A 21,244-nucleotide genomic window follows, 5' to 3' on the forward strand; every position below is an offset into this window, starting at 1 on the left:
AACAAATAGGCAAGGACTGCGTATTGTGGAATTTAAAGGGATAGGTTACACGAAAACGAAACATTTATTTTTTAAATTTGAATTTCTTTAGTGTATTTCCAAAAGGCATAGACAGCCTCACCATTCACTTTCACAACCTTGTGTCTCACAAAAAAATAGAAAGTCATACATGTTTGGAATAACATGAGAGTGAGTAAATGATAAGAAAGTGTGTGTATGTGTGTGCCAACTGTCTAGTTAAACCCTATAGTCTATTTTCCAGGTCAGTTTTGCGCATTTGTTTACAGTTATGATTTTGAGTAAGTTTTGAGATTAATCCGTTTTCAAAATATATCCAATTTGGATTAATAAAGTTAAATTCACATTTTCGTCAAGAACTGATTAAAAGAAGGCATTCGAAAAGCGACATTACGGTACATGCACAGTTAAGACACGGTTCTCGTGTAACTTCCTCTGCGTGCAGGTGCTCGCCTTACGCCCCGCCCACCGCTGATGCTGCTAGCAGTCAACCGGACAGTCAAAAAATAATAATCTGTGGTCCACTGCGGCGTAGAGTGAAATTACATTCTTATAAACTCCGCATCCGTTTTCTCTCCTCATTCGACAGTTTATTCCTCTCCTTGAGACGTTTTTTGCGCAATCACCCCTTCCGCTTTTCAGATAGCCTAAGCTTTTGAAGCGCTTCAGCAACATAAGGACGAATCGAAAGGTTACAGTAACAGTGAAGGACTATCGCGTAAGACCACCGGCAACGGCTCGAAAACAACGTAGATTTAGATTGCCATGACAGACTGTGTCGAGGATGCGAAGCTGGAGGTGAAACAGGCCAGCAAAGAGTTTAAAGAGAGCGAAAACGTTGCTGAGAAATACTCCGCGATGACAGCCACGAAGAACAGCGACGTGAACATGAACGTCGGCGAGCTCTCCGCCGCATTCACTGCGGTCCCGACCCACAAATCTATGAAAAAGGTAAGATGGATGTGACTTTTGGGACTAAACACACATAATGTGTATTCTGGAAATATCGCGCTTGAGTTTGAGACATTGCGTTAACTGGGATCGATAGGAAAGATTATCCCTGGCTAGAGTTGAACTAGAGGTGTGTGTGTGTGCGGGAGCCTATTAGAATCACGTGACGCATATTTCTAGCGTTTCTTTAGTTCTTTCTCGCCGCATCCTGTAAATGTCCTTGCGTTGGTCCAACTCTCACACCTGTCAGAGTAACTGACTTTTGTCCATCACAGTTTACAAATTCTAGAAACTATAAGCTCAAGAAAATGTGGATAAATAAATATAAGACACGTCAGAGCACTTCACTAACTTACACAGATCAAAGAGTGAAGATGCAGATAGACAGACATATAGACATATAGATAGATAGATAGATAGATAGATAGATAGATAGATAGATAGATAGATAGATAGATAGATAGATAGATAGATAGATAGATATATAGATAGATAGATAGATGACACAACAGATTGTGTAAATGTGACCCTCTGAAGTGTGTGTTGTGAGTGGGTGGTAAAGAGGCGCACTCCTCTGCCCACTCGCTCATCGAGTTGTCAGCTGGTTATACAACAGAGCCACAGGCTGTTCTGCTTATTCTCTTCAGCTGCATTACACGCAGCACAAATCCAGTGCTGACGTACTATTTAAGTAAGATGTCAAACATCTGAATTTTGGCTTGGTATATAGTGTACTGTATATGCATTATTTTACAAGTGTTCTGAAGATCTAAATCATTCAACAGCAAAATTTTGCACAAAATGTGTGTAGAATTTATTTTGAAACCATTTTTTCTCAGAAATTACTATTTATTTTACCCATTGAATTATACATGACATTTCTAAGTAGATTGAGACTAAAAAAAGAATAACAACTTAAACAGTGGACTACAACACCAACAGATCTCTGTTTTTTATTTATATATCTGGTATAATAAATTTAGGGTCATCTTCCTAACACTACCCATAAGTTATCCGTAAAATCAGCGGGTAATATTTAGTGAATAACTCCGAGATGCACCTAACCCTGGTTGTGTCAGCATAAACTTGACTTACAGTAAACTGTTAACTTGTCCCTAAAATCAGATTGGTTGATTGCAACGTTGTTCCAGAATGAACAAAGATGTTGATCCAGGAACATGTACTTGGTAACATTCCGTTCACCCAGAAGGGACAGAGATTTTCTGGTTGATTATGTACATTATGTGCTTTGCTTTTAGTGCAGACATTACCTTGTAACAGGTGAAGTGTCTTTTGAGAAATTCAATGGTTTGAATTTAAGATACATTTCTCTGATCTCTTGTATTTCCTCAATTATATATGCACTGGCAATGCTTTCCCCTATAATCACAGTTTTTTGTGTAATTGTATCCTTTTCTCCTCACAGTGTGAGGGTGTGAGAAAATTTCTCTCTCAGTACCTCCACTAGCTTTGTCCCTCTGTGAAAAGGAGGCTCTGATAACATTGTGAAAGAAAGTTGCACTGAGCGGAGAAATATGACACACGTCTACTGAGCCGCTCAGGAACATTTTCTCCTGTTTCTCGGACCGAGTCTTGGCATGGGGCCGTGATTTGACCCTACCTGCTGAGAGCCAAGCATTGACCTTGGGTTCTCCTCCTCCTTGTGTTTGTTCTCTGTTTTCTCTTCAAATATTCAGCCCATGATCATACGAATTTAGTACAATATGGAGAGTTTAGTTTCTTCTTCTCTTTGAATAGATCTATTCCTCTCCTACTTTGACACACAATACTTTTTTTATAGTCCATTCATCATAACGGAAATTGACTCTCTCTGTTTCCTTACCAATTCCTTGCTTGTTATACTTAATACACATCATTTTGAAGATTAGATCAAATTTCAGGTATTTTTTCAGGAAAGCTATTGGTTGCACGTCCAGTTCTGCTGAATGGATGCATTGAGGGTTTAGACTGATGTTGCTGCTTCAGTGCTTGAGCTGCCATTAGGGTCTCTTTACACCGAGCAGTCACCTGAGAGAGCTTAGATCGTGTTTCATTTATTCACGTTAGACCATCGGCACTTCAGAGCCCAATTATCTCATTCAATCAAGTGGTTTGTGCAGAATGATAATTTTTTGACTGGGAGTTTTAGAAGTTTCACATTCTCAGCCAAATCCTGTTAAAGTCACCATTCGATCAAAATTCCTGTTTTTATGGAATATTGCGGTATTTATTACAATGAATTTTTTCGGGCAGGGTCTATGAGATCACAGCACTAGCAAGTCCACAACGATCCAATCAGTTCCTGATGGAGAAAATCAAGTTCTGCCCTGCTACATTAGAGCCATTTTGATCAGAAATACATCACAATATAGGAAAGAAATCGCAATCCATTTCATGCCGATTTTAAGGCAATTCCGTTATGTCAAGATGAATTGGCAGCAAAAAATAAAAACAAAAGACTGATCTCATGAAATTGCGTGTGTATGACACGCCAATTCCTATTTCCATTTTTGGCGTTCTATCAACATGCATAATCGCTTTTCAGCGTGTTTATGAACACCGTAGACTTAACGTTATTACTGCATATATAAATATATGACCTACCTCAATCCCGTCCCTAAACCTACCCGTCACTGGGTGGGGTTAATGGCATTTTTGAGTCTTCCTCTACCATCCTAGGAAAAAAAAGATCGCTCCCCAGATGTGTATCTACATTTTGCTTCGTTTCGCTTGGACATTTAACGGCGTGTACATACACGCGGAATCACTCGGACATTAATGGCGTAGACATACGCGGATACACGCGGATAGTTCGTAATGCGTATAGATAACACGCCACTTGACATGAAAGTGGCGTGCATGTTTACGCAAAATTCATGATGTCATGTTGCAGTGCTGTTAGTGTTAAAACTCTGGTCATTATTAGAATGACACTGTGATCCGTGTATAAAGGGCTTTATGATGTAAATTTCCCCTTTGTAGGGATGTTAATTTAGTGTGATTTTTCTATAAAAAATATACAAATTAATGGTAATTTACCATGCCCTCTTTTCCATATGTAAATTCTTCAAAATGTTATTTTTATGCCATTAGAGTAATGGCCAAAAATGTCAGTCTGCTTGCGTATATAGACAATTAAACTATTCATATATATTTTACACTATTGTTCAAAAGTTTGAGGTCATTTCGTTATTGATGTTGTTGATTAAATAAATTAATAATTTTATTCAGCAAGAGAATACATTAAATTGTTTAAAAGCTACTCTAAATACTTTTATATTTTACGAAAAGATTATATTTCAAATAAATGCTGTTCTTTTGGAACCTAGCATTTATCAAAAATCCTGAAAAAAAAATCATTAAGAAAAAATCAGTTTCTCTAAAAATATTAGGCAGCACAACTGTTTTCAAAATTGATAATAAGGAAATTATTAATGTGGAAAACAGTTGTGCTGCAATATTTCTGTAGTTCTGTAAGCCATGATATATTTTTTCATGATTCATTGATGATTAAGAATAATAATTTGATAATATATCTAAATAAGAAATGTCAATTGAGAACCAAATCAGGATATTAAAATGAATTTTGAAGAATCATGTACTGTACTGTGTACAGTACTGTGTATATATCAAATGGCTTATGATTAATGGTAGAGAAATAAAACACTATATTGACTTCTGAAGCCATTTTTAAAATGTATTTAATTGTTTTAATCTTCCACAGTATTGTCATTTCAATCAATTCTCTTTATTGGGGGCTAATATTGATATATACTTTCAATTTAGTTGCATTTCATTATTTAATCAGCTTATCATGTAACTAACCAATTCAGTTAATTTTTTGAATCAATTGACCACCATACTTTTTTTGTACTGTTGAATCAATAAACCAATATAGAATGTGTAGTAGTGCTGTAGAGTTCTTTGTTTTTGTTGAGAATCATGCGGAGTGGAGTGTACACTGCGTGACCTCGGCCCGGGATTAGAGATGGGGGCTCAATGCCAGGCTGGTAACTTTAGGACTACAGCAGTTATTGGCGGAGTCATGATCACGATGTCTGCTTAGCGCTTGGCCTAGTATTGCCTATTTCAACCAGGATGGATCATTGTGAGCTGTTAAGCAGAAAAGTCAATGAACTGGATGGATTTCTTTTCCCTCTATTTTTAGTCAGATCTCGGAATAGAGTTGACCGACGTGACCTATAGTGGATGCTTTAGGGGTTTCTAGAAACATGGTTTATTTCCCTCCAGATCCCTGTTTTATTAGCCGCCCTGAATAAACTCTGCAGGAGAGTCTGCTTCTGACGGCACTGAGAGAACCAGTTGGATTAAAATACTCTGGGGTAACAAATACACCCTTCCTTTAGTATTCCTGAAGCATTCAGTCACCGCAAACAGGCGTGTTGATGGCCCTTACAGTGGTTGCAATAGATTATAGAAAGAGAGAGAGGAAAAGTAGGCTGGCCGGGTTTGTGAGTGGTTGATTTATTTGTTCCCTTGTCACCTCCCATACCCTCATGTCCTCTGTAAGAACTCCAAACAGAACTCTCCCCCCTGCACCCGCCCCTGTGTAAAACTAAATTGGTGAAACACCACTTGTAACAATACACAGGCACACAGGCCAGAGGCAGCCGGCACAGACAGGGACCATGAACCATGGCTATGACTTTCCCAGGGTAAGTGCCTCCTTACTCTCTCATCCATCCTCTACAGCGGGACACAGCAAAACGAGATCGAATTTGCTCGGTGATGACAGTCTAGTTTAGTTTATAAAATATATAAATATATTAATATATAAATATATATGATTCAATGATATATATATATATACATTTTTATGGGGAGGGGGGGTGTGTTGCTCGTTTAAAATAAGACACAAATATGTGATTTATTTCCTATGTTGATTTATTTCCTATGTTATTGTAATGTGTGTGTGTTTGTGTGTATACATCACACACCAAAATAGTTTAAATTTGATATATGTCGCACTCACCTTTGCCTCCTCCCCGTAATAGAAAGTTGCCATGCTACTTTAAATCGCTGTCAATGTGTCAGGAAGGACACTGAATGATTCTTGGAAATGTATTCATTTTTGATATGAAGTTCTCAGTTCTTCTCTGAGTAGGAAGATTTGAGACACCTTGTGCTGTTTTTCATGGACTAAAATAGACATAAGCAATTATTACTACAGTTTTTACACTAATTATTATTACAGTTAGAGATATTTACTTCTGCCAGAGTCGTGTTGTCAGTTGAACTGTCTTTTATCACTTACACTGGGCTATACTGCTACGTAACAAACACTGGCTAGGGCAGTTAAAGTCTGATTATTTAACATAATCCACAGCCCTCTGGATAATTACAGCACATTGCCAGCATGTTAAAAAAAAGAATATAGTACAATTTAATAATTTAGCTGACAGTGTAATCAGTGAAATGTGCTGAAAGTAATGTTAATGCTAATGAGGCTTCATCAGGGTTCATAGCTTTCTCTTTGTCTCTGTCGTTCACCTGAAGAATAATACTCATCCCTTCTCTGATCATAACTGTCCAGTTATTTCAAGCACTTTCAGTTCAAAGCTCTGCCTTTGGGCCACAATACCGCCTTGCAATGGCATTTTTATTATCAGTCCAATTTCCTTGAAACATCAGCTGGCTGTGTGTTGTGTCAACTTCACTGACATTTCTCCATGTTTTGTGTTCAAACAACTCAGGACTTGGATGCTGTTTGGCAAATCACATATTAGAGAACAGATAAACCGTTTTATTATGATGTTAAAGCAGTGCTGCAGGGGAAACTGAACATTTTCTGGGATTGGAAAGTAGATTGCTGATAGTTTTGAGTAAAAAGTCACTAGTGGGTCAATATCAAACTGAAATCTGAAGTCGTGCAGTATGCAGTTTTAGGAAAATCTCTTTATAGGAAAGATCTCCGTAGATAGGCTATATATATATATATATATATATATATAAACTCAGGACACCAGTTGTAACATATTTTTGTGGATGTGTTAAATTAATAAATAAAAAAAGTACCATAACACATTTTTTTTATATTATCTTTTTATTTGGAAAGGCAAAATCCCATCACATACATTAATTACAATTAATTTCAATTAGTCATTTAAGTACATATGTAGGGATGAATTCAGAAAGTTTAGATGTATTGTCCATAATGCCCTTCTGAGTTTTACCATAACACATTTTAAAGACAAAATAAAGATTCAGATTTCAGTTTTCAACTTTTAATTAATCAAAGAATCCTCAAAAAAACTATCACAATTTCCACAAAAATGTCAAGCAGTACAACTGTTTTCAACATTGATAATGATAGGAAATATTTAGTGAGCATCAATCAGCATATTAGAATGATTTGACAATGGTGACTGGAGTAATGCTGAAAATTCAGCTTTGCCATCACAGGAATAAATTACATTTTGAAATATATTAAAGTATTAAACAGTTTCAATTGTAATTATATTTTTTTAAATTTATTTTTTACTGTATTTTGGTCAAATAATTTTAGCCTTGACCAGCAGAAAAGACATGAAAAAAATGCCAAGACCCCAAACTTTTGAATGGTAAAGTATTTGAAAATAATATTCAAAATATTATACTTCAAAATAAAATGTCTCCATAAGTGCTCTGAACTTTTAAAGAGCAGTTTCTAAGTAATAAATATTTCCTCTTGTTCTCCATATTGTCTGTAGTTCACAGTAGGAATTGTGATGGCAGCTGTGTTTTGTAAGGTTTAGGGATCTGTTGTTTTGCTTGGAAAAAGTATCAGATTCACGAGTACTATTGAACTATCCCGTACCCTTTCCTACTCTACAAAAAGCCCAAAAAACTATTTCTGAGTTATTTGGCAACCCAATACTGGGTAATGATGGGCTCTTTACATTAACCCATTTGCTGGGTTTGTATTTTGACATAGTTCTGGGTCAGTCAAACTGATATTTTTACTTTTAAATAATAAAAATAATATAGGAAAGGAACAGTTCATGTACAATACTTGTTTTATTCAATGGCAAATCAGTCTCAATCATGAAAAACAAAACAGAAAACATTTAGTAAACGTTTTAGGGTGTGACAGTTGCATCAAGAACAGCCTATGGGAATCTGTGGAAAGAAAACTGCCATTAGTATTTCCAATCTTAATCAATGTTCCAATTCCATAAATGAAAATCTGATATATTCATGTTTGAAAAGTTACACAACCTTGTGCCATCTCGTCAGACATTCAAGTTTCAACCAGTAAAACGCATTGTGCGACCACAGCCACGATGTTAGTACACTTGTAGTTCAATAGCGCTGTGGAGCACATGGAAAATTTGTTACAAATTACTACTCCGCAACTGGGGACAATATTACAAATAACCCAATGAAATGATACAACAGCCTGAACTCAGCATTTGGGTTAAAAAAAAATAACCCAGAATTTTTAAAGGATGTAGTAGTCTGACTATGATCAGATGCATTATACGAAATCTCATGTTTTTAAGTACAACAAAGATAAGATGTGCTGCTGTCTCTATCTGTCTGTGGTGCGCAGCTTGGACAGTAAATATATTGGGTGCTCGGATTATTTGCCTGCTTATAACCACACACAAACACACATACACATTCAGATAGATGTCACTTATTAAGGTCACACACTATACATACTTACCTACTATATAGTACACTAAGAGCACTATGTCCGTATTCACAGTATTCATAAAACAGTAGTGAAAAAAATACCCAGATGACCTACTACTTCCGGCGAGAAATTGAAGAGAAGATCCAGTGGACACTTTAGTATCCCATGAGCCCATGGGAGATGATTTGTAAACAGCATTGAATCAATGCGACTGACGCTGTAGTTCACATGAAAATGACAAATGACGAATGTACGTCCTAATTATATACTATTTTAATGGGCTCGAAGTGTAGTCCAATCACCAAACGTATGACTTAATGAGTCGGCTCTTTTGTAAAAAGGTACAGTGTCTATAGCAGAGCTCGATTCAAATAAATGACTGTAATAAGTCGGTTTGTTTTAGTGACTCGAACACATACAGCTTACTAAATTTGTAAGACTTAAATTGGTTAAAGACACATTATTATAGATATCGACAGTAACTTTTTCTAAATTTAAATGTATGAAATGTGTTACCACATTTTTTGTTTGTTTATATAAATTTAATATAAAAAAATATTGAATTACATTCATCCCATTTCTCTAAAGACTGTAAAAATATTACTGAAATGATCTCATTTTGCAATGAAAAGTATAAACTTTAAAAGTCCTCTGTTTGATAAAGCACAGTCAAATATTCCTGCTTATTTCTTCATGGTAAATCTGGGTGTGCAGATGCTTTGAAGCTGAGCCACTAGTGATCCTTGACTGTAGATGAGATATCTGTGTAATATGTCTATGAAAGAAACATAAATCAGGTCGAAAGAAGGAACAGTCGGAACCAGAGCTCTGCTTCTGTGATTTATATTACTGTGTTAATTCAATAGTCTGCCATGAAACCCGGCCCAGACGCCCGGATCATCCCCATCCTTCATGAAGTGTAATGTGAAACACTGATCTGTCTTCATTGGGTATTTTAAATATTGCCCCGCATGGTAACATTAATGTTTCTGTGTGTCAGCCAATGTGCACTGTAAGGTTTTAACTTTCAGAGCTCATCTTATATATATATAGTGTTCTCCTGAAAGCTTTTTTTTGTTCTGGGAAAATAGCCCAAAATAATATTACTGACTTTTTTTAAAAAGAAATTTATAGAATAAAAATATGGAGCATCAAGGCTCAAATTTGTCACGTCTGTATAATGAGATAACTTCATCTAGTCAATTTTTTAAACGCACCACAATTCTGCCCTTTACTGGCATGATATCCCAAAATCCTAGGGGTGGTTAGCGTACCTTCCATTCTAAATGTCGATTTCTCTCCTTTTTTCAGGTTATGAGATATTTACTTGCTGTCAGGAACCATTGTAGTCACTAAATATCTGGTTGTTCTCATGAATGTGTTCTAGATGATTAGACATGATGTTATGGAGCGGAGCCATTAAGGTGCATTCATACACAAAACACAACAACACAGGAAAGAAAACAGCAGTACACAGTTCATCAGCCTGCAAGCACAGCTCCCATGAATATTGAATAAGTTTTGCATCATTAAAATGACTGAAATGGAAATAAAATCCCCATGAGATGAGATTGGTTCCCCACATCTGTTATGTAATTTTAAAATATTTCAATACAGCGGCGAGCAGATGCTATTTGCAGTGTTTTTTTGTGCTAAATTACGACTGTGCATGTTTAAAGCTATGCTGATCCTTAGACTATTTTGGTGTATTTAACGTTCAGTAGTTATATTTTGTTTAATTAAATTTGAACTACATGAAATATAAAGAGATTGCTGTTTGCATTATTAAGGTTAATTTAGTATGATATACAGTAATACCTGTTATATATGACTTATTTCTAATGTGCTGCTAGAAAGCCAAAAACAGTTAAATCACATGTTCACGTGTCTATCTCTCCCCCATCTGTAGCAGATTCAGTTTGCCAACCAAGAGGAAAAGCAGGAGTTCAGCAAGTTTCCTACAAAGACCGGCCGTCGCTCCTTGTCTCGCTCCATTTCTCAGTCCTCTACAGACAGCTATAGTTCAGGTCTGACCCTCATCCACCCTCATGTCAATACAGTTCTGCAGTTCAGATGAACAAAATCAGCGTGAAGCGTTAAATGCATGCAAAATGTATACATTTTAGGTCTAAGACCTTTTTAGTACATTAATGGGTTTAGGTTTATTGCAGAAACTGCATGTCAACAAATATCATTGTGGCCCAAAACTGCTTATTTCTTGTTCATGCAGTTTGTGTGTTGTGTAATATAATCCCAGACCAGCTTAAGGCGGGAACTGCAGACTTTTTGGTAGCGTTGGCTCTGGATCAGACAAATTCACATTCCTAAATTGTTCGTAATACCAACAAAAGTGAGGGATAAACATTCCTACATGTTTGTGACTGCAGACTGACCCCCCAACCCAATTGCAGACTGCTGAAACACAATTGCCAAAATAATTTCATAAGATCACAAGAATGATTTTCATATGTCATGTTTCATTGCAAACACAATTGAATGCATGCATTGGGTTTTATCTCCACTAAAATGTGCCATGCTCCATGTTTTTGTAGCGGCCTCATACACAGACAGTTCGGATGATGAGACGTCTCCCCGTGAGAAAAGCCAGCTCAACTCAAAGGGCAGCAGCGACTTCTGCGTCAAGAACATCAAGCAGGCAGAGTTTGGTCGGCGGGAGATCGAGATCGCTGAGCAAGGTTAGGAGACTCACCTTGATACTGTGTGATATCAACATGGATTTGCATAACCTTTACAGCATTTGTTTTGTCAAATTTTGTTAATGAATGTTATGGTTTTAGTCAAGTACTGTTGACTCTGGAAATCTGTTGCACCGGTTAAACGCAAATGTAGGTGTGTAAGTGCTGTCAAGTAAACAAGGTTTGGTAACAGCTGCTGCTGTCAGGAATAGCCATTGTACTCCATTTAATTGATTGAATCGTTTTTAAAGGGATAACTGGGTTAAGATCTTAATGCCAGCAACTCAGTCCATACAAACAGTACCTAAAAGGACAGTTCGCTCAATAATGGAAAGTCTATCATTTGGTTATTTTATTCTGTACAAGACTAAAGGAGAAATTTAGAATAGCTTTGTTTCAGAAAAAACCCAGACATGTCGCAACTCACTGACTCAGTGATCCATAAATAAAATTCTCTTTCGCAATAGTTCTTGGAATATAGTACCTGATTCATATATAGACCATTTTAATTATGCTTTTGTGTCCTTTTTGAAAGCTTTAAAGCTTCAGCCCACATTCATTGTGTTTTTATATATATGTTGCACAGATGAAAGAAAACTATACAGATTTTGAGCAAATACTAACAAGTTTAATTTGTAGGTGAGCTATTCCTTTAAAGGGATACTCCTCTTTTTTTTGGAAATAGGCTCATTTTACAACTTAAGTTAAACAGTTGGGTTTTCAAATCCATTCAGCTGATTTTCTGATATTTAGAAGAATATCAGTAATCAGACAGTTTCTGGTCCCATTGACTTCCATAGTGTGTATTTTTTCCTACTATTGAAGTCAATGGGACCAAAAACTGATAGTCTGGTTACTGATATTCTTCTAAATATCAAAAAATTGGCTGAATACATTCGAAAACGGTAAAACTCAACTGTTTAACTCTGGGGGAGTTGTAAAATGAGCCTATTTTCCCCCAAAAAGTGGAGTATACCTTTAAAGGTTTGACCTGTGTCAGACTCTAGATTGTATCTTCCTTAATAAAGTTGTCTCATCTCCAAACTGTTGTCATATCCACAGATATGTCTGCACTCATTTCCCTGCGGAAGCGGGCTCAGGGGGAGAAACCCCTCGCCGGGGCTAAAGTGGTTGGCTGTACCCACATCACTGCACAGACGGCTGTAGGTTCTCCTCAGGGCCAAAACATAATTCAAACACTCTCTTCCTCTGATTTTTAACACAAAATATCTACATTCTGTAGTTTTTTTTTTTTTTTGGATAACACCGTAGCAGCATTGCCTTTATTAAAATACCCAGCTGAATGAGCAAAAGTAACCGTAGTTCTGTCATGACAACTCTCGAAGAGAGTGGCAATGTTAATGCATTTGGTGTTGATGGAATAGTACAGAGACTTGCTACTGCCAATACATTCACAGACATGCTGCTGTTGCACATATTAAATAAGTGAAATGAAATAACCTCCCGTAGCAGATCTATACAGGTGGAGCTGGGGAAGGTGAGGGTTTCTGAAAGGACTCTGCAGACTGAGCTCTGCAAGCTCATTGGCTGCTGATGCCACAGCGTCCAATCACTGTCGACACTTTGTTTTACTTTTTTATTTTCATATAAATAATTCAGAACCACAGTGCTCAATGTACAGTACTGTGCAAAAGTCTTAGTAAAAAATGAGTTTGAACCAGTTAGTTGTATATTTTGCTGCAGGACATATGTTTACTTTTCCAAACATTAATTTTGCCATTAATTGTAATAATCCAGTTAGTTATTTGAATGCACAAGGAGTGAGGATGCTTTAAAAAATAATGTTATAAATATATTTATCAATTAACTTATTTTTACTAAATCAAATCAATATTTGGTGTGACCACCCTTTGCATTTAAAACTGCTTTTGTCCTGGTACACTGACACATAGTTTTTCAGGTTGCTTTGCAGGAAGGGTCTTGGAAATGTTGCCGCGGTTCTTCTGGATGTACAGTAGTTGTTTTTTTTTTCCGTTTCTTCATGTAATCCCAGATGGACTTGATGATGGTGAGATGAGATCTTTGTGTGAATATACTGGCTGTTTTCAGACTCCTTGTGCTTACAAAAGTTTCACTGGATAAATGGCAAAATTATTATTTGGAAATTTAAACTGATATTTCCTACTGAAATACTACAGCAAAACCATTTTAAAATAATTTCTTTGGGGCGAATATACTAGCATGATTATGGCTTTTGCACAGTACGGTATATTTGCTTAAGTGTGAAAATATCGCAGAACACAATAAATGTAACTACACACCTTGTTACTCTTGTTTGCTTTCCCATGTGCTTGATATGCCGTACTGTTTTCTTTCAGGTCCTGATCGAGACACTTGTGGCACTGGGCGCTCAGTGTCGCTGGACTGCCTGTAACATTTACTCCACTCAAAACGAAGTGGCAGCAGCTTTGGCAGAGAGCGGTAAACAACCCTCTAAACTTATACTGTTTTCTAAACTATCAATTCCAACCTGGACCAATGTGTCCTGATATTCTGGACTCACTATGTATTTATGGTGTGCCCTTTAAAGGTGTTTCAGTTTTTGCCTGGAAAGGTGAATCGGAAGATGACTTCTGGTGGTGCATCGATCGCTGTGTCAACATGGAAGGCTGGCAGGCAAATATGGTATAGTGTTCTGTGCCTAATATATAGAGATAGAAAAAACTGAATTAATGTGTAGTGTCTGTTTATACTGACTGCAAATAACCAACCTTGTCTGCAAAGATTATTTTCATTAACTCCACCCTGCATTTACCCATTGTAAAAAATATAAAATATGCATGTCATGTCTATTTACACTTTGTGTGAATATGTTTTATTGCTTTTTGTAACAAAGTGTAACAAAGATACTAACTGTTGCTTTTTACACTTTGTGAATACACACATCTACCACTATTTACACTAATAAGCACACTGCGTCTATTACACTTTATTTGCTCCCAAATCGGTATTTAATCTTCAAAACAATGATCATGATTTCTTTCTGCTTGCAAGGCCAGTAATCATCCTACAAAATTATTATTATTATTTTTTTTTTTCGTACAGATTCTAGATGATGGGGGTGATCTGACCCACTGGGTGTATAAGAAGTATCCCAGTGTCTTTAAGAAAGTACGTGGCATCGTGGAGGAGAGTGTTACAGGTGTACATAGGTAAGGGAGGACTGTAGGATATTTTTATTTAAAATTATTTAAATTTTCAAGTTTTATTTAATTTTTTTATCATCATAACCTAACAAAATGACACATCTTTTTTTATTCAATTTTACAAATCAGAATAATGAGATTAATCTGAATCTGAATATTTAATTGACAGCTCTAATATAAACATATTTGTGTTGGAATTCAATTTGTCTCTTTGTGTTCATTCTGTTAGACTGTACCAACTCTCCAAAGCTGGCAAGCTTTGCGTTCCCGCTATGAATGTCAATGATTCTGTCACCAAGCAGAAGTTTGATAATCTGTACTGCTGCAGGGAGTCCATCTTGGACGGGTAAGACATCTGCAGTGCTGAGATCTGATTTTTTTTTAGCATATCTTTCTCAGACCCCTTACTAAGCATGACTAAAACTCATCATAGAGCATAATCATGGTTGACTTCCTCTTTCTTCTCAGTCTGAAGAGAACGACAGATGTGATGTTTGGTGGGAAGCAGGTGGTTGTTTGTGGTTACGGAGAGGTCAGTCAACACAGTGTGGAGTCTAGATAATCTGCTTAATGCAAAAAATAATCTCTAAATGTCTCTTAACTGCCAGACCTTATTTACTATAAGCGATTGCGATTGTGGGTTTTATTTTAATTCTTGTGTTGACTCTGGTGTAGGTGGGAAAGGGCTGTTGTTCAGCTCTGAAAGCGCTTGGAGCCATTGTATGCGTGACAGAGATCGACCCAATTTGTGCTCTTCAAGCTTGGTAAGACAAACACACCAGCAAAAATTCGCTCAAATTAAAACCCAAGTGGAGAGTTATTTTAATATTATTTAAATCATATTATATTATTAGTATTTTTAATTAGCTTTTATTTTTATATTTACATAAGGTTTTAGTAATTTTGTTATATGCTTTTGTAATTTTTATTTGTTTTTTATATTTCTATTTTGCTTTAATTGATTAATTTCAGTATTTCAGCTTATTATATTTCAGTTAGTTTAGGTTAGTTCATCTAAAATGTTTAATTTTTATTTCAGTTTAATTTGTAACAAACAACTTTTGTAAACTTCTGGAAATAATATTTGGCCACAGGAAGTTTGGGAACAAGCTGTAGTGCTTATTTCTCAAGAGTATTTCACCACATTTTTTCCCTCACTGTTTAAGTCTGGATAAAGATCTGAGATACCAGTTGAATTCGATCTGTTTTTTGTTTTTTTTATCTTCCTCGTAGTATGGATGGCTTCAGAGTGGTGAAGCTGAATGAGGTGGTTCGTCAAATGGACATGGTTATCACCTGCACGGGTACGTCTGGTTACAGCTGGCTCGCCTCCAGATCCATTTCCTCTGTTTCGTGCAGCTCTTATCAGCACAAACACATCCTCCCTAATGCCCTTGCATTGAGTTGCTGTGAAACAGTTTGCCCTTTGACGGCTGCAGCTGATTTCTGGGCTACTCTAAAGTAGTCTGAGAAAAATAATATTTGAGAGATAAAATATTTGTGTAAAATCATAGTAGATAGTTGTTGAGGTATAGATAAGTTATGTGTGGTTTCTGCTAATCAAAGGCCCAGCTTTGTATTCAAGTTACGTTTATTTATTAATACTGTATTATTTTAAATGTAAAAGGAAATATTTGTTTCATTGTTTTTGGTTCCATATTTGAAATTTGGTTATTTTTCTTAATGGAGTGCAATAGTGCCTGTCCACTTTTTCAGCAGTGTTGGTTCCGGAAATATTTTTCACATTCATTTTTCCCATACAGGTTTTTAAAGTCTTTGTTAAAAGTGAATCACAACATTACAAACTTTGATTTAAAAAAAAAGATCAGACAAAAAGAGGAAAAGAACTACAATCCAATGAAGCACTGTAAATTATATTATTAAATTAAAAATGATGGTTAAGTATAAAACTATTTATGTTAAAGATTCTGTTTATGTATATAAAAGCTATATATATTAAGTTTATTCAAATATGCATATTTGAAAGGTTATGGAAATTGACTCAGTGCTTCATGGGAAAGTGTTCTTTTGATATGATTCGCTCGTTGTGGATCTCTGATTGGTGGAGATTTCTTTGCAGAATCGTGGGTAATGTTGTTTTCCTAGCAATAATCACACTTTTAAACACAATTATTTTAAAAAAAAGTAAAAAGTAAAGAAATAATATGGGCTATAGACTTCAACAGAAGCATACAGCATGAATTAACAACATCATAGTTCACAGTAGGCCTGTTTTTTTAAATGGGATTTTTACTTCTGGAACACGTCTGCTGCACTGTAAATTCACTAATTTTATTTGGTTTAAACAAATTATGTCTACTGGGGTTTCTTGAAGATTCCTGAATACATTTTTGTTTTTACAGGGAATAAAAATGTTGTGACCAGGGAGCACTTGGATCGAATGAAGAACGGCTGTATTGTCTGTAACATGGGCCATTCCAACACTGAGATTGATGTGGTGAGTGAGTCTCAAGCCTTCTTTGCATCGCCTTGCCTTACATTAAAATTTGTTTTGTTACAAATATTTTGGAGTTATTTATAAGGAGGCTCCATTTGCTCTTACTGTAGTGTACTTTTATTGGTGAATGTAGTCCAGGCAAAGAATTTTAACGTCAACAGTAGATGTTCCATGAGCAGCCGGGTCAGTTAATCAACCTGAAAGCCTCTTAGCGGCATGTTTCCAACAACAAAGTGAAGTGCGCTGAGCCGCTGACTGTGTTCATAGTGATTGCACTTTGTGTGTGTGTGTGTTTAGGCTTTGTAGGTTTATCAGCCTGTTAAAGTGAGTGTTAGTTGTGTGCGCTGATGTGTGTCCGTTCTTTCTCTGTTCCAGGCGAGTCTGCGGACTCCAGAGCTCACCTGGGAGAGGGTGCGCTCACAGGTCGACCACGTCATCTGGCCTGATGGGAAACGAGTGATTTTACTGGCTGAGGTCTTTCCTTCTTCCTCATTTTTTTCATGAATGAGTGCCAGTAGGGATGAGTGCTGTGACGGATGGGCTCTACTGTTTGTTTATACTACGCTAGATGTTTTTGCACAGCAGTCTAAGGTTTAGAACCGTTTTTTTACGTTACTTATAAATGAGAGCGATAAAGAAACCGTTTGTCCCAAACAAGTCAGGACAAGCAAGTTGTTGTTATTAAAGAGTGCTGTTAGCTACTACTTTGTAAGTTTAGTTGTTTCACGGTTACCGAGCAAATTTATGCTTTATTATAAACCATTTAAAGGGATACTCCACTTTTTTTTGGAAATAGGCTCATTTTACATCTCCCTCGGAGTTAAACAGGTGAGTATTACCATTTTCGATTCCATTCAGCCGATTTTCTGATATTTAGAAGAATATCAGTAACCAGCCAGTTTCTTGTCCCATTGACTTCCATAGTAGGAAAAAATATATACTATGCAAATCGATGGGACCAGAAACTGTCTGGTTACTGATAATCTACTAAATATCAGAAAATCGTCTGAATGGATTCAAAAACGGTAAAACTCAACTGTTTAACTCTGTGGGAGTGGTAAATTGAGCCTATTTCCAAAAAAAGTGGAGTATCCCTTTAAAGGTTTAAGTGCAGTGAAGTTTTTTTTTTAAATAAATATTTAAATTGTAATTATTTGTATTGAGCAAGGATGCATTAAATTGATCAAAAGTGACAGTAAAAACATTTATAATGTTTACTTTTTTTAAATAAACACTGTTCATTTGAAGTTTCTATTCATCAAATTAAAACAAATGTAATGGTTTCCACAAAAAAAAAACATTAAGCAACACACCTGTTTTCAACATTGATAATATTAAGAAATGTTATTTGATCATCAAATCATCATATTACAATGATTTCTGAAGGATCATGTGACACTGCAGACTTGAGTAATGATGCTGAAAATTCAGCTTTACTGTCACTTGACTAAATATATAATTTTTAATATATTAAAAATTGAAAACAGTTCATTTAAATTGTAATAATATCTCATAATATCAGCTTTAAACTTATTTTTTTTTTAATCAAATGAATGCAGCTGTGCATTTACCGTAAGAGACTTCTTTCAAAAACATTTAAAAATCTTACTGTTCCCCAAAGTTGGTAAAAACTGTAGTTTTTATTTTTTTATAAAGAATAATATTAGAGTCTTTTTAACATTGCTTTTGAACTGATGTTATGAATAATCATCTGTTTTGGTTTGCATCCAAGTAAATCATCAAATGAAACTAAGTAGTATTTATTGGTGAAATTGATATTGCCACAGTTATTTGTTATCAAAATATTTTTTGCCTTTCAAATCTATACATTTCATTAAAACCTAGTAAATGGTGATTCGTACCGTGACATAGGATCATGGTCCATAGCGCCCTGACCAAATCCTCGTTTTTTTCTCTAATGTGCTCACCATGATAAATCACTTTCCTTTGTGCGTTCTCCTGTTTGAGCACAATAAATCTCAGTCATTTGTGTGTTATTTTTCAGGGTCGGCTCTTGAACCTTAGCTGCTCAACAGTCCCCTCATTTGTGCTATCAATCACTGCCACAACCCAGGTAATTTAACCTGTCACCATTTGGTTTTTAGCCGAAGTGAGTTTGTACCCTCTGTACAGATGACATTGAATCCATTTATGTTAGTGGTTCTGAGTGCTGTTGCACAGCTGTGTGATTACTATGCCGGATATAACATCTCTAATCGCTGGCTGTTGTGTTCTTTATTTAATGTTAGGCTTTGGCCCTAATAGAGCTGTATAATGCACCAGAAGGTCGCTACAAACAAGATGTCTACCTGCTGCCCAAGAAGATGGGTAAGAGTTATCTGAACCAATCACCACTGCTGGCAACTAAAATACATTAGTTATATGCATTAAATGTGATAAATCATGTGTTTTTCAGATGAATATGTGGCCAGCTTGCACCTTCCCAATTTCGATGCCCATCTTACCGAGCTGTCAGATGAGCAGGCCAAATATATGGGCCTCAATAAGAATGGACCCTTCAAACCCAATTACTACAGGTATGCATCACTATACCGTCTGTACTATCAGAATGTGCACATTTGTACTGTTCTGTACTTGTGTGATGAAGACAGACTGGGATTGTCCTATTTTAGGACAAATTCTCATGAACTACCCAATGTTAAAATGTTTGGTCACTCATTGCCCTCTGCTGGTTCTCAATAAAAGTCATGAAACTGCGTATTTTCTTCAGCATGTTGGACTAAAACAAAACTTTTCAATTCTTTGAATGTATAAAATATTCACATGTATTATTTTAGCTTTTCAGTATAAAATTATTTGCTGTTCAAAAGTGTGGGGTTGTAAGATTTATTTATGCTTATGTTGCTTATGCTCACCAAGACTACATTTATTTGATCAGAAATTCATTAAAAATAGTAATATTTTGAAATACACACAAATGTTTTCTATTTACATATTTTATAAAATATCATTTATACCTGCTGAATTTTCAGTGTCAATCATTCTAACATGCTGATTTGGTGCTCAGTAAATATTTATTATTATTATCAATATTGAAAACAGTTATGCTGCTTTCTTTGATGAATAGAAAGTTAATTTGTGACGTTATGAATGACTTTACTGTCTCTTTAAATCATTTTAATATATCCTTGCCGGATAAAGGTGTTCATTTCTTTCAAAAAATATTTTGAACGGGAGTGTAATTAATATAAATCATTCATCAACATATTTTTATATTATAAATATTCTTCATACCAGACTGAACAGTTATGGAAAAGAATCTAATTTTCTGTTGTTTTACTTGCAGATATTAGTGTGACTGGATCGATTCAGCCTTCATCAAAGATGGAGAGACCTGTATTAACCACGAGAAGCAAGAGATTTATTTTATATGAATATACATTTCTTAAAGCAAAACTTGATTTTACTGAATGTTATTCTTATTTAATAGTGTTACTAATTTCCAGTGACAAAATATACATTCATGTCACTTTTAGGCGTATGTGCATTGTTAGAATTCATGTATTGTAGCGATTGTTGTAAATGTTCTTTTAACCTAAAATATGAAAAGGACCACGTCTAGGCTCTAAAAATGTGCCAAATATTGGTTATAGGAGACTGATCTCATAGAAGAATTGATCATTATTACTATGCTTTGTTTTTACATGGTTATTCTATTTACCCAAGGCTACACTGACTCAATCGTTCATGACCAAAAAGTTGTCTTTGTGGCTTTTTGATATAAAACTAAATGTTAGTCTCGGCATAATATTCCTGATTTATTGCTCTTGCATAAGAAAATATAATATCTTTTTCGGATGAATGTACTGTGTATTACTGTAAAAGCTAGAGTGTTCTGGCAATATGATACACACCACTGTGTGCAGAAACTTCTGTGACTGGCAGCAGCAGCTGCTAAATGTACCCCGCTTGGGGGATTTTATGAAATGTCACCAACAGGGATTCTTTTCGTTTTCTCACACATCTTCAACGTCTCTGTGGCCTTTTATATTCTTATTTTAAAATAAGTTAGACCATTAAATGTAATGTAGGCCAATCTTAGATGAGATTAAATGTAACCCCAGTTGCTGAATATTATTGACCTTTGGCCCCTAACATTCCCACACAGTCAGCTGGATTCACAAGAAGCACACATATTTTAATCACCATCTCTAAGGGACTGCAAATGTCTTAAGAATAAAATCACTGTGAATGCTGTCTTTGAATATTTGCCTCATCTGCACTTTTGTTTGTGATTTACCTTTGCATTACATAATTTGTCAGATGTGTTCCCCTCTGCCTTGATGTCATCATC

General features: G+C 35.8%; 1 protein-coding gene across 2 annotated transcripts; it reads left to right on the plus strand.

The window, feature by feature from the left end:
- The first annotated feature begins 508 nt into the window (after window positions 1-508).
- On the plus strand, window positions 509-20,761 carry ahcyl1 (adenosylhomocysteinase like 1). 2 transcript variants are annotated; one of them, XM_039657875.2, is made up of 17 exons: window positions 509-969; window positions 10,518-10,635; window positions 11,161-11,304; window positions 12,367-12,467; window positions 13,644-13,746; window positions 13,856-13,950; window positions 14,371-14,477; window positions 14,701-14,817; window positions 14,940-15,003; window positions 15,147-15,235; window positions 15,705-15,775; window positions 16,835-16,929; window positions 17,305-17,403; window positions 18,935-19,003; window positions 19,179-19,257; window positions 19,346-19,466; window positions 20,237-20,761. In XM_039657875.2, the coding sequence occupies exons 1-17, from the start codon at window positions 784-786 to the stop codon at window positions 20,241-20,243; spliced, it is 1,665 nt and encodes a 554-aa protein (XP_039513809.1). In that variant the 5' UTR covers window positions 509-783; the 3' UTR covers window positions 20,244-20,761. The 2 variants fall into 2 exon arrangements, with proteins under 2 accessions (XP_039513809.1, XP_039513810.1); XM_039657876.2 differs by lacking the exon at window positions 509-969 and adding an exon at window positions 5,541-5,645.
- The last annotated feature ends 483 nt before the right edge of the window (window positions 20,762-21,244 follow it).

This window comes from Pimephales promelas, chromosome 14 (genome assembly GCF_988280905.1).
Source record: "Pimephales promelas chromosome 14, fPimPro1.hap1.1, whole genome shotgun sequence".
NCBI classification, from domain to species: Eukaryota; Metazoa; Chordata; class Actinopteri; order Cypriniformes; family Leuciscidae; genus Pimephales; species Pimephales promelas.